Source organism: Vollenhovia emeryi, unplaced genomic scaffold, assembly GCF_000949405.1.
Source record: "Vollenhovia emeryi isolate VEMERY1.0 unplaced genomic scaffold, V.emery_V1.0 DF939674.1, whole genome shotgun sequence".
NCBI classification, from domain to species: domain Eukaryota; kingdom Metazoa; phylum Arthropoda; class Insecta; order Hymenoptera; family Formicidae; genus Vollenhovia; species Vollenhovia emeryi.
In genome coordinates, this window is record NW_011966692.1 from 5909 (window position 1) to 19266 (window position 13358).

General features: G+C 51.6%; 2 protein-coding genes across 2 annotated transcripts; both read left to right on the plus strand.

Moving 5' to 3' along the window:
• Nucleotides 1-5592: 5592 nt before the first annotated feature.
• Nucleotides 5593-7937, plus strand: LOC105556972. The gene is made up of 3 exons (XM_012004089.1): nt 5593-5671; nt 6122-7021; nt 7126-7937. Exons 1-3 carry the CDS (start codon nt 5593-5595, stop codon nt 7935-7937), a joined length of 1791 nt encoding a protein of 596 aa, XP_011859479.1.
• Nucleotides 7938-7968: 31 nt separating this feature from the next.
• Nucleotides 7969-8550, plus strand: LOC105556973 (serine/arginine-rich splicing factor RS2Z32-like). The gene has a single exon (XM_012004090.1). It carries the CDS (start codon nt 7969-7971, stop codon nt 8548-8550), a length of 582 nt encoding a protein of 193 aa, XP_011859480.1.
• The last annotated feature ends 4808 nt before the right edge of the window (nt 8551-13358 follow it).

The following is a 13358-nucleotide window of genomic DNA, read 5'->3' on the forward strand; positions in this document are numbered from 1 at the left end:
ACCCACGCACCCACCCACGCATTCAAACTGTTTGTTTGTCCGCGAGTTAATCAGTCATTTGTGGACCGATCTTCTTGCAATCGGTCTCTAAATTTTCCAAACGGAGATGGCTGCTATGTGGGTTTTCGAAAGGTTTGCCCACCAACGCATCCACCCACGCATTCACACTTGGCCACGAGTAGCGGGTGGGCGCACGAGCCTAGCATCCACCCACGCATTCACACTGTCTGTCTGTCTGACCGCGAGTTACTTAGTCATTTGTGGACCGATCTTTTTTTTAATTTTTGCCCACCCACGCACCCACCCACGCATTCAAACTGTTTGTTTGTCCGCGAGTTAATCAGTCATTTATGGACCGATCCTCTTGCAATCGGTCTGTTACAACCAAGGTGAATTTCAAAGTATATCTTCATTAAAGTGTACGAGTATTACAAAAGCCGTGTCTCAACCAACGTGACGTAGGCAAGAAGAACTTAGAGTGCAAGTAACATAGAGTGGGAGCAGAAATAAAACTTAGTTCAGCAATGCCATCTAGCTTAATTTTGGAGTATCTTTTCCTCAACAAGCTCCCTTACTCTTAATTAAACAGATTACATACAAATCAACTTTAAACAATATTTAAATCTTGGACCGGGAAGCGGTTTAGTTAGGAGTCTGCCAGTTGTTTCTCTGTCGCCAGGTACTCCACGCTGATCATCCCATCCTGTTGCATGTCTCGAACGTAATGGTACCGCACATCTATGTGCTTAGTTCTCTGATGACTCTGCGGATTCTGCCCGAGCTTCAGAGCTCCCTGGTTATCGCAATTTATTGGAATTTTATCTTGGTTTTGGTTCAGACTAGCCAATAATTGTCTAAGCCACATACATTGCTTCGTGGCCTCAGTCAATGAGATATATTCAGCCTCAGTTGTTGATAAAGCTATTATTCGTTGTAGTTTGGAACTCCAGGAAACTGCTCCGCCATTCAGCATGAAGATAAAGCCAGAAGTTGACTTTCGTGTCTCATGATCTCCTGCATAGTCGGAATCACAAAATCCTTCCAGTTTATTCGTTCCATTTCCATGATAAGTAATTCCAAGATCTAAAGTTCCTTTCAGGTATCTTAGAATATGTTTCACAGCTGTCCAATGAGTCTTGTCATAGGCATCCATGAATCTGCTCAATTTACCAACGGAGTAGGCTATGTCCGGTCGGCTTCCAATCATTAAGTAAATCAAACTACCAACAGCTTCTTTGTAACGGTATTTCTTCTCATCGTCTGATTTTCCAGTTGATTTAATCAACTTTACGTTGATATCCATTGGGGTTGACAGCGCCTTACAATCTTCCATATTGAATCTTTTCAACACCTTCTCTATATAGGATCTTTGATGTATCTTCAATGTGTCGTTGACAGTATCTCGTTCAATCTGAAGTCCAACAAAACAGTTTCGCTTCTTCTACCGAAATGTCGAAGTGCTCCTTTAAGTAGTCTAGGATTTTCTTCGTCGCATCTTCAGAATTACTACAAAGAAGTCCATCGTCGACATAGATTCCAAGAATAATGATAATTCCATCAGCATCCATAAAGTAACCGCATTGATCAGAGTTTATGAGCTCCAAACCAAAATCTTCCAGGAACTTATTTAGTTTAGTATTCCAAGATCTTGACGCTTGTTTCAGACCATAAAGTCCTTTCTTCAGTCTACAAACTCGATCTGTGCCATCGTTGAAACCTTCAGGCTGCACTAAGTATAACTCTTCATGCAATTCTCCATACAAAAATGCAGTCTTAACATCAAAATGAACTATTTTTAGATTGTACCAAGTAGCAAGAGACAAAATAATTCTGATAGAATCCATCTTCATTACAGGAGCGAATGTTTCTCCGTAATCTATACCAGGCTTTTGAACAAAGCCTTTTGCTACTAGTCTAGCTTTGTACCTTGGAGTAGTGCTATTTGAACGTTCCTTTATAGTAAAAACCATTTGCATTGTATTGGAGTTCGGTCTTGGGGTAGTTCCGAAATTGTCCAAGTTTCGTTGTGTATTAAACTATCATATTCCTCTTCCATGGCAGCCATCCATAAGTTTGAGTCCTCTGATTTTACTGCTTCAGCGTAATCCAGCGGTGCTGACGTAACAAAAAAACCATGTTCATTATATCTTTTGGGGGGATTGAGCGTTAAGCGATCGTGTAGTTCTCTTTGACCTTTCTCATATGTCTTGTTTTTAGAGCCTACTGGTCATCCAGGTTTTCGTGGTTGAATTTCCTCATTATCTTCATCTGAATTTTCTTCTGTTTCTTCTATTTCTTTCTCTTGATGATTAACAGCTGGTTTTTCAATTAAAGATCCTGAACCATGGGGTTGATTCTTCTCACTTAGCATATCCAATGAAATTGTTGTTGTATTGCTTAATTCAGAAGTGTCATCGAATTTTACATCTCTGCAGATATCAACACGTCCTCTTTCTTCATTCCAAATTCGAAAATTCTTGTCCGTGTCTGTGTAGCCAACTAGTTTACCTATCCTTGATTTGGGCTCCCACTTCTTCCTCAATTGCTTTGGAATAAGGGTATAGCAAGAAGTTTCAAAAACTCTTAGATGTTTTATTGAAGGCTTTTTACCGAACCATTTCTCGTACGGCGTTTTATCTTCTCCAGATGCTGGTATTCGATTCAGAGTATGGACGACTGTGTTAATAGCTTCTGCCCATAATACCTTTGGTAGTCCTTTTGCATACAGCATACATCTTGCGTGCTCAACTAGAGTCCTGTTCTCCCTCTCCGCTCGACCATTTTGTTGTGGATTATAAGCAGCACTCATTACATGCTTTATTCCATGTTGCAAGAAAAATTGTTTGACTTTGTCATTATCAAACTCAGTTCCTTTGTCACTAAAGAACGTTTTCATCACCTTTCCAATCTCAGACCGTTGGTCAGCTACAAACTGTTTCAGTTTCTCAAGAACTTGATCCTTGGTTCGTATGAAATAGACTTCAGTGTATCCACTTGCTTCGTCCTTTAACTCTAGGTAGTATTGAGATCGACTCAATGACTCAACTTCCATCTTGCCACATAAATCTGCATGAATCACTGCTCCAACTTCTTCACTCTTGATGAGTCTCGATTTGTAGGGCTGCTTATGCATTTTTCCCATGGCACATCCATCACAAAAATAGTTTTCATTCAGATTGATTTTACCTAAACCATCAACTATCTCTGATTTTGCCATTTTCCCAATCGTTTTCGGAGATATATGGGCAAGACGTTCATGCCATAATTTTAAGCTTTCTACGTTAATATGAGCTACCTCAGCATTGACTTTAATTTTTAAGCTGTAAAGGTTATTAGGACCACGAACTCCACCTAACAATAAGATAATTTTATCATTGTCGAATACCTTGAGCTTTCTTCCTTTCAATTCAACTTTGAATCCTCGCTCAGTAAGTACTCCCAGGCTGATCAAACCTTCGCACAGGTTTGGCACCCATAATACATCTAGTATCTTCCGTTGAGTCCAGATTGTTCCATTAAATATTTCAGCAACAACCGTTCCTCGTCCTTTCGCCACCATTTTCGAGCCATCGCCAACAGTCACATTTATCTCCTCGTCAAATAGGACCAAATCTACAAATGAACCTTTGTTTCTAGTCATGTGACTCGAGCTCCCTGAATCGCCTTTCCATGAATCGTTACAGTATTCATCTACTTGTACTAAAAGTCCCCTTATGATGACTTCCATTAGTTTGTCCAGTAGATTTTGACTTGCAATTCCCTCGCAGATGTCCTTGTTTTCCGCATAACCAACACTTACGTTTTTCCTTGCTAGTGTAATTCTTCTTTTGACTTTGCTTCTTTGTTTCAGGAACCTTAGCAACTAATGCTTCTCCTACTTCAACAGAATTTCCACGCTTACTGTTAATATCTTGTTCAATTACTTGTAATTATGCTTGAATGTTACTTAAGGTCAGTACAGTACCTGCAGCAGCAGCAATCCGATATGACTGTCTAAAGAAATCATAATCTTTCGGCAAATCATTAATTATTTTAGCAATAAGCGCAGCGTCCGTGATCCTTTCTCCTATAGATTCCAAATTCTGTTTAATTATTAAAAGACCAGAAAAATAACTCGAGATTGTCATGCCTGGACTAAAACAATACTGGTGAAACTCCTGATTCGCTAAGTATTTATTCGTTTCTGTATTTTGTTCACATAAACTTACGATCGTATCCCATATCTGTTTTGAGGTTAAGCAGGATCGTATCGCCGCGTGATGATCGGCATCCAGACTCGATGATATGATTAAACGAGCATCACTCTTTTTCCATACATTTACTGCACTAGTATTTGAGCTGTCGGTCAGAAGGGTAGGGCAAACTTGAGTTCCATCGACGATGTCCAGGACCTCAATCGATTCCAACGCCGCGACGCCGCTCGCATATCAAATTTCCATCTCTGATAGCTTTCCTTCGTCAGTGTCGGTAGGTTACCCCCTCGTGGCAAGCCACCTTGACGTGGTGAGGGGGCTTGTAGGCGAGAGTCTGTCTGGAAGCCGCTGTGTGCCGTTTTAGGCATCGGCGGTTTCGGTGGCGGGCTCTCGCCGACTAAGAGCTTGCCTTTCCCCTGAAAAGGGGAAACAAGGAGCCCGGTGACTCCGGTCTCGGCTGCCTCGACGTGAGTCGAGGCAGAACTGAGACCACTCGCCGGTAGGGGATGAGGTACCCCGAGTTCAAACCTCCGGCTTCCGGGGCCGATAGGGGGGAGCTTACTCCACCCACCGGACCGGGTCGTCTCCCCCTCGATTCCATTGCACGCCGGTGTTTCGGCAGGGATCGGGGGGAACCCGGACGAGGGGGTAGGAATCCCAGTCGCCATTGTACGCCGGTCTTCCGGCAGGCGGCTGGGATTCGGTGGGAGGCCACCGTCTCCATTGCACGCCGGTGTTCCGGCAGGAGGCGGTGGCAAGGGGAGCTCCTCCGCCGGCGGGCTCGTCGTGGACGTGCTCGCTGGCGGGGGAGAGCCGGACCCCGGAGGCACAACGGGACGTGGTCCCGGCCGAAAGGAGGGCCGGAAGCCGTGGCCTCCCCGCGGTTGACTCGGACGTGGTCCGTTTCTTCTGGGGGGAGGGGCCGAACCTCCGCGGTAAACTGGTACCCAGGATCCGCGGAGTGGGCCGGAAGACAGACGGGAATCGGGGCCGCTCGGACGTTTCCGAGGCGGGGCCCGATCGCCTGGGGACCGCCGGGGCCGCTGGGACTCATTCCCAGGCGGGGCCCGATGGTTCGAGGAGTTGGTCGGCAAGCCTGCCGGCCAACACCCGATACTCCGTGATGAAGCGGTCAGTCCCTGCGTCTGGGGCCGACGTCCCGCTGCTGGGGCGTGCGGCCTGGCGTACGGGGCTGGGCGTGGAGGGCGGAGGATCGGTTGTGTGTGTGGTGTGTGAATGGGCCGCGGTCGGCTGCCGGTGGATATTTCCCTGAGACTAACCAAGGGGGGAGTAGTAAACCCCCCGACCGGGGACGAGCGGTGACGTCTGTACCTGACCTCTGCCATGGACTACGCGGGAATGTAAGTCCAGTTTACTGGCAAAGTCCGCAGGAAGTGGCATGTTTAATGTGGGAAAACCGCTCCCGTCTCGTCTGTCTGGAGCCTATCAGGGAGTTGAAGCCGGCATGCAGGGCGCGGGTATGGAGGGGCCGTCTAGCCAACGTCCTCTCAGACCCTTGTGAGGGGGGAAAGTTCCCTCGCGAACTCTAGCCTGGGGCCATGGTGAGCGACCGATCGGATCGGCACGCGCGTGGACCCCGGGGTGAGGATAAAACTATTGCATCATAGTGGGCCTGGTCGTCTCCAGGGACCTTTTTGTAGCTTTACTGGTTGGGATAGGGGTGGCCCCCCAATAAACGGCATCTCCGCTTCCCAGCCCATAAATAGGGCACTTCTAACCCCGGGATAGATCCCCCACCGAGGTGGGGGTCCCATAATGGGCGAACGGGATGAAACTAAATACATGCAATATGGATTCCACCAACACACACATAAAAAATAAAAACAAAATAAATGGAGGAAACGTGGGGTTGAGCGGCTCAAAGGCTGCTGCGGGAGCAGACTAAAGTACGTCTGCTCCTGTGAAAGGAAAAGGCCAGAAACGGGCCTTGCGTAAAAGGACGAGGGGGAAAACGGACCGGAATTCCCAGGAACCAGGACCGTCCTCGTCGAAGATAGAGGAAATCGAGGAGATAGACGGCTCGGACACGGAACCGTGCGGCGGCGTCATGTCGGGCTCGGGAGACGAGTCGGACACCGACAGCGAGGGAAGCTTGGTCGTGCCGACCAAAATAAGGAAGCGCGGAAGACCTCCCACAACGGGCGACCATCTTATGGCCCAAAAAAAGAGGGAGCACAAAAGAGAAATAAGGATGCTCAGAGAGGAGAGGAGAGCTCTGAAGGAAATAATGGATCCTAGAGTTCTCCCGCGGCCCTACATGCGGGACTCTACGCCTGAAAGGGAACTGAGGGATCAGTTCCTGAGCATGGCCCCGGAGAGGATTGCTGCAAACATGCTGGACAGCATAAAAATAGTAGAAAAGGTCGCAAGACGATCCAAAAACCTAAAGGGTACGTATGTCAAAGAACTAGTAAACTCGACAAACGCCCTTAGGGCGGCGGTAATGGCCTTCACTCAAAAGGCCGCGGCCTCTACACAGGAAGCCACAATCCCCGAGAAATCCAGGGGAGAAAACGGCGGACTCAGAGAGAGAGTCAGGGGTCTCGAGAGCCAGCTGGCCAAGGCGGAAAGCGAGAAGGCGAAGGCGGAAGACAAGTCCAGGCCCGGACAAGAAGAAGCCGAGATGCAGCTAGATGTGGGAGAGGCGGAAACGCTTCCTCCACCGGCTCCTAAAATCACCGAAGCCAAAAGACCGGTGGTGATCATCAAGAGGATTGAGCCCTTTAAGGGAGCAGTAAAGGTCCTCCGCCCTGAAGTTCAAGGGCGAAAGAAGGAAATGGGGGAAAGCCGCGAGGAAGCGATGGAGGGTATTAGGCAGGTGATGGAGGGAATCTCCATCTCTGCGATCACGAGCGAGACAGACCCAGCCTCCATGCGCGGAAAATTGGAGGATGTAATCCTCCGATGCCAGGGGGCAATGTCCAGACTCCCAGTCAGGAAGAACAAGGACAAGGACGAGGAGAGGAAGCCCCATCCAGAGGAGAAAAAGCCGACGACCGCGATGTCTCCCGACAAACCCGTTCCGATAGGAAGAAGGGAGGAAAGTCGGGGGGCAGAGTGGACGAAGCTAAGGGTACATCAACCAAGCCCGACAAGGAGATGCCGAAGCCGCAAAGGGTGCCGAGGCAAGCGCAGACGAAGACGCTGCAAAAGGAGGAACAACTGAGGGAGAAAAAGGCAGACCCTCCGCAGCGTAAAGGCAATTACGCGGAAGCCGCAAAGAAGCCGGCGAAGAGAGCGCAGCCCGCGGAGGGGAATAGTGCACCCCAAAGGCCAAAAGGGAGCAATGAGGCGAAGAACGCTCCCAAGAGGAAGGAAGCCGCGACCCAACCAGCGGCGGGCAAAGGGAGGGGCCCTGAACAGCGGAACCGAAGGACCCCGAGAAGCGAGGCGGTGTCGATCATGTTCCCAGCGGGAGAGTTCGCACAGGGGATGAGGGACATTAGGTCCAAAGTGAACCTGGACGAACTGGGGATTGGCCCCCTCAAACAGAGGAAGGCCTTAACCGGGGCCCTAATCCTGGAGGTAGCTGGGGCCGACAAACTGGAGAAGGCGAACCTACTTGCCGAGCATATTCGCAAGGCAGTAGGAAATAAGGAGGGAGTTCGCCAGACCGTCCAAGATGGGAGAGATCTGCATCAAGGACCTGGACGAGTCGGTGACGCGAGCCGAACTCCAGGAGGTGATAGCCAGAGCTGGAGAATGCGACGGGGTGGAGGTTAAAGTAGGCCAGCTGAAATCGGCCCCCGGGGGTATGGTCACGGTCTGGGTACAATGCCCATTGGCCGTGGCCAAAAAGGTGGCCGAAAAGAGGAGGATCAGGGTGGGATGGGCATCGGCAAGGGTAGAATTACTCGATGCCCGCCCACTCGTGCGTTTCCGCTGCTTAGAGCGGGGGCACGTGAGGCAGCAGTGCCGGAACCCTGTCGACCGTAGCAACACCTGCTACAGGTGCGGACGGGAGGGGCACAAGGCCCAGACGTGCACCGAGCAACCACAGTGCTCGGTGTGTGTGGCAAGGGAGCTACCAGCCAAGCACAAGGCTGGAGGGGCAACCTGCCCCCCGATGTCCAAGAAGGCCGCGAAGAAGGCCAGACAAACAGGGGCGCAGAAAGCGAGGGAGGAAGGAAACAAAGAGGTCAGGGGGAGGGTCAACGGAGCCGAACAGGCGATGGAGATTGAACCCTTGACCAAGAAACAACAGGGAGCCGAACCAACGGCGACCGGAGGGGGAGAAGGCCAGGAGGAGGCTGAAAGCAGTGATCCCAGATTGCGGGATTTCTGGCGCACGCGCAGTAGCGCGAGCCTTTCTGCCATGCGCATAGTGATCACGTGACTACCATGAAAGACTCGTACATACAGGCAACGTGGGGGGTTTCTAGGAACCAGTGCTCTTTACTATTCAATTTTACATCGATTTTTTTATTAAAACTCATTAATGATTTATATATTATATAGAGCAGTTTATTAAACATTTATTTAATTGATAAAAAACTTTTTGTACGATATTTCCTATACTTTTCTTGTAAGGGTTCTATCTAAACCCTCAAGTTAAGAAGAACGTATACGCTACTGAGCGGCTGCTCAAGCTTGCGCTACTGCGCGTGCGCCAGAAATCCCGCAATCTGGGATCACTGGCTGAAAGGGCATCGCCTTCAACACAATGTTGAGGGTGATGCAAGCGAATTTGGCCCGCTCCCGCCAGGCGCAAGATCTTTTCTTGCATAGCCTGGCGGAAAAGAACTGCGGGCTGGGCATAGCCTCCGAGCCGAACAGAGTGCCCAAGCACCCATGCTGGGCGGGCAGTACGGACGGCTCGGTGGCTATGACCGTTGACGGTCATAGGAGTTTACCTGCGGCCCAGCCTGTCCCGTCACGAGTTCGAGGATAGGCTGGACACCCTCGAAAATGAGATCGCGGGACTGCTGCCAGCCCCCATACTGGTCGCCGGGGACTTTAACGCCAAATCGGCAATGTGGGGTTCCCGGCGGCCGGACGTCAAGGGAGGCGAAGTAGTAGAGTGGGCCGCGCGCCTAGGGCTCCACCTCATGAACAGAGGTAACAGGAGCACGTACGTGCGCGCGCAGGGGGAATCTGTGATAGACTTATCATGGATTTCCCCTGTGGCCGCGAGGTGGGTCGTCTCATGGCGGGTGGCGGAGGAGATAGACATCTTATCCGACCACCTGCCAATCGAGATGGAGCTCCGCGTGAGAAACGGCGGAACGGCAGAGAGAGAAGGTCCGCGAAGATGGGCAACGCTCAAAATGGAACCGGACAGGCTCTTGGCGTCGCTAGCGGTGGCCAACTGGGAGCGCGGGCCGAGACGCATGGAGGAGGCGAAATGGCTCAGAGGCGCGATGACAGCTGCCGCAATGCCTCGAGCCAAGTTCGCACCCAGAAGGAGCGCCTACTGGTGGACCGAGGAGATTTCGGAGTTAAGAAAAGCCTCGGTCCGAGCAAGGACCCTGCAAAGGGAACGGAGGAGGAACGGGCAGTTCACGTACATAGACGAGCTCAAGGAGGTGTACCGAGAGCGGCGAGCTGAGTTCAAAGTGGCTGTCAAGAGGGCCAAGGAGGCGGCCTGGGAGGAGCTCCTCGGCACACTTGATGAGGATCCGTGGGGACGCCCTTACAGGCTGGTCATGAACAGATTGAACAGCGGGGCGCCCCCAACGGTGGAGTCGCTCGATCCTCGGTTTTTGGAAGAGGTGGTAGCCACTCTATTTTCGGAAAGGGACGAGGAAACGAATGTGGAGGCATACCAACCGCGAGAGGAGAGTGAGGACGAGGAGGGGTATGAGGTCTCGGAGGCTGAACTGCTGGCGGCTACCAAGAAGCTGAAGGCAGGGAAAGCCCCGGGACCGGATGTCATCCCTGCAATCGCGTGGAAGGCGGCCATAGGGGAAAAGTTCCAGAGGCTGAGAACACTGTTCTCAGCCTGCCTAAGGGAGGGGAAGTTCCCAAATATTTGGAAAGAAGCGAGGCTGGTCCTGCTCCCAAAGGAGGGTAAGCCACCCGAAGCTCCGTCCAGCTACAGACCGATCTGTCTGTTGGACGAGGCTGGAAAAATGATGGAGCGGGTGGTGGCAAACCGAATGACCAGATACCTGGAAGGAGGCGAGGGATGCGGGTTGTCGGATCGGCAATACGGTTTCAGGGAGGGACGGTCGACCGTAGACGCGATCAAGCGGCTAAAGTCCCTCTCTGACCAGATGCTGGGGGAGGGAGAAGTGGTGCTGGCGGTTGCTTTGGATATAGCAAACGCCTTCAACTCCCTCCCCCATGTAGAAATTAGAAGAGCCCTAGAGGATATGGTGGTCCCTGGTTATCTGAAACGGATAATCAGGGACTACCTGGAGGGACGCAAAATCTCCTGCATGGATAGAGAGGGCGAGAGCAGGGAGTGGCAGGTGACGTGCGGCGTCCCGCAGAGATCGGTGTTAGGGCCGATCCTGTGGGACGTCGCATATGACAGGGTGCTGGACGCAGCCCTTTCCACTGGTTGCACGACCATCTGCTATGCAGATGATACTCTGGTCGTGGCCAGTGGGAGGGGATGGGAGGAAGCGACCCAAGTGGCGAATGTCGCCATAGATTGCGTGGCGAGGGCGATAGGAGCCCTTGGCCTTAAGGTGGCGGCGGGGAAGACGGAGGCCGTGTTTATTCACGATGGCTCTCTGGGAAAGCCGCCAGCATCGTGGATGAAGATGGAGGACGTCCGCGTCCAGGTGGGGGCCCAGATTAAGTATCTGGGCCTCCACGTAGATGGTAGGTGGAGGTTCGAGGAGCACCTCAACCGGCTGACGCCCAGGTTGGACAAGGCAGCGAGTGCCTTGTCGCGCTTGATGCCCAACCTGGGCGGTCCGCGTGGGAAAATCAGGAGGCTGTACGCGAATGTCATCGATTCGATCGCGCTGTACGGAGCCCCAGTGTGGTCGGCCGCCCTGACGAAGAATAAGAAGGCCTTTGCGGTGCTGAATGAAACGCAGCGCCGCATGGCGATCAGGGCGGTCAGGGGGTACAGGACGATATCCCACGCGGCAGCCACGTTGATGGCCGGGATGCCCCCAATAGAGATGAACGCCCGCGCACACGCTCAAGTTTATGAGCAGGTGGCGGAGCGAAAGGAGAGCGGGATCCCGGTGCCTAAGAGGGAGAGGAGGCTCCTCAGCCTCCGCATTAAGAAGAGAGTGAGGGAGGAATGGCGGACATGGCTTGCCAAACCGTACCGTGCGGGCCAAAGGACAGTCCAGACCATCCTCCCTCACTTGGATGAGTGGGTAGACCGCTCATGGACGTGGGCGTCCTACAGGACGACGCAGGTGCTCACCGGGCATGGTTGCTTTGGTGAGTACCTGCACAGGATCCAGAAGGAACCTGATCCACGATGCCATCACTGCAACGAGGAGAGAGACACGGCGCAACACACGCTGGACAGTTGTCCAGCGTGGGAAGAAGAGCGCCGTGCGCTCACAGAAGAGATAGGGGAAGACCTCTCGCTGCCGGCGGTAGTCAAAGCCGTGACAGAGCGAGAGGAGGCCTGGAAGGCCTTTGCGCTCTTTTGCGAGCGAGTAATGTCGCGGAAGGAGCAAGCTGAGAGGGAAAGGAGGGGAGAGGTTGATCCTCCGGACCCCCAGCTTAGAGGGAACGGGAGTCAGCGGGGAAGGCGACGCAGAAGAGCCCCCCGCGGAATTCCAGCGCATCTGCGCAAGTGGTAGGGGATATCCTAATAAGGGGATCCTGTCCCCTTTGGACATCCCCATCGAGAGAAGGAGGAGGTTAGGTAGTCCGCCGCCAGGACGAAGAGCACCAAGGTACTACGCGAGAAGGAAAGGGGGAATTTTGGCGTCCAGGTCCCGCCGTAAGAATAGGCCTGGGGTATCTCCTGCCTGTCGTAAAAGGCGACTAAAAGGAGCATTAAACCAGGAAGTCCTTCGGGACCCCTGGTGGGCGGGCGTGGGCTGGAGACCCACGACCCGCCCTCCCCCACAAGCAACTAGGGGGAGTGGCGAGGGGCCGGTGGCACCCGTCGCTAAAGTAGGAGAAGGCCCTTCTAAGGGCCGGGCCCAGTCAAAGGGCCAAAGGTGAGCGCGAGCCACGCGCGGCGCAGGACCACCTAGAGGAAATGCTCGCACGATCCCTAGGTGGCCCAGTCATGCGCAGAGAAGTCCACCCCCGGTGGTTTTAGTGCGGTAGGCGCCCTCCATTGCACGCTGGCTCCAGGTCGTCAATTGCCTGGGGTACAGGGAGGGCGAGTCCCACACACCCCCCGTCACCGTCCCAGCGGGACGGGGGGACGGTACATGAGGATTTCCACCGGGTCAAAAAAAAAAGTGTCGGTAGGTTAAATAGCATTTTATCCGCCATTGTTCTACTCTTTGTCCTATACAGTCCACACGTATAGTATTTACTTTAATTTGTCAGATAAATACTTACCTTACAGTTCTCAGAACAGTAATTCAATCAGGTTATCGCGTGTTGCCTCTCACTGGGCCCATAACCTGTTACAACCAAGGTGAATTTCAAAGTATATCTTTATTAAAGTGTACGAGTATTACAAAAGCCGTGTCTCAATCAACGTGACGTAGGCAAGAAGAACTTAGAGTGCAAGTAACATAGAGTGGGAGCAGAAATAAAACTTAGTTCAGCAATGCCATCGGGCTTAATTTTGGAGTATCTTTTCCTCAACACGGTCTCTAAATTTTCCAAACGGAGATGGCTGCTATGTGAGTTTTCGAAAGTTTTGCCCACCAACGCATCCACCCACGCATTCACACTTGGCCACGAGTAGCGGGTGGGCGCACGAGCCTAGCATCCACCCACGCATTCACACTGTCTGTCTGTCTGACCACGAGTTACAATGAGATAGGTTGATTTGATGTGGAATGCCCCATATTTATATAATAAAATTTTTATGTGTGTATACTTGTACATACGTATGTGCACATGCATAAATATTTTAAAACTTCAACATGCAAATATGAAAAAATTAAAACCCATACAGCACATGATATTTCCCGAATATTCTGTACTCGTACTGCAAATATACGTACCGTATATAACATACTTCGAATATCACTAGAATATCTCTAGTAGTATGTTATATCACATAAATTCTCAGGAAGTACTTGTAATATCTCG

Bases quoted from the DNA above. Each gene is read 5' to 3' on its own strand.
- LOC105556972 (XM_012004089.1), top strand. From the start codon at position 5,593: ATGTTTAATGTGGGAAAACCGCTCCCGTCTCGTCTGTCTGGAGCCTAT. The intron at 5,672-6,121 runs GTATGGAGGGGC...CTCCTGTGAAAG, and splicing joins AGCCGGCATGCAGGGCGCGG to GAAAAGGCCAGAAACGGGCC. The intron at 7,022-7,125 runs GTATTAGGCAGG...CTCCGATGCCAG, and splicing joins CCGCGAGGAAGCGATGGAGG to GGGGCAATGTCCAGACTCCC.
- LOC105556973 (XM_012004090.1), top strand. From the start codon at position 7,969: ATGGTCACGGTCTGGGTACAATGCCCATTGGCCGTGGCCAAAAAGGTG.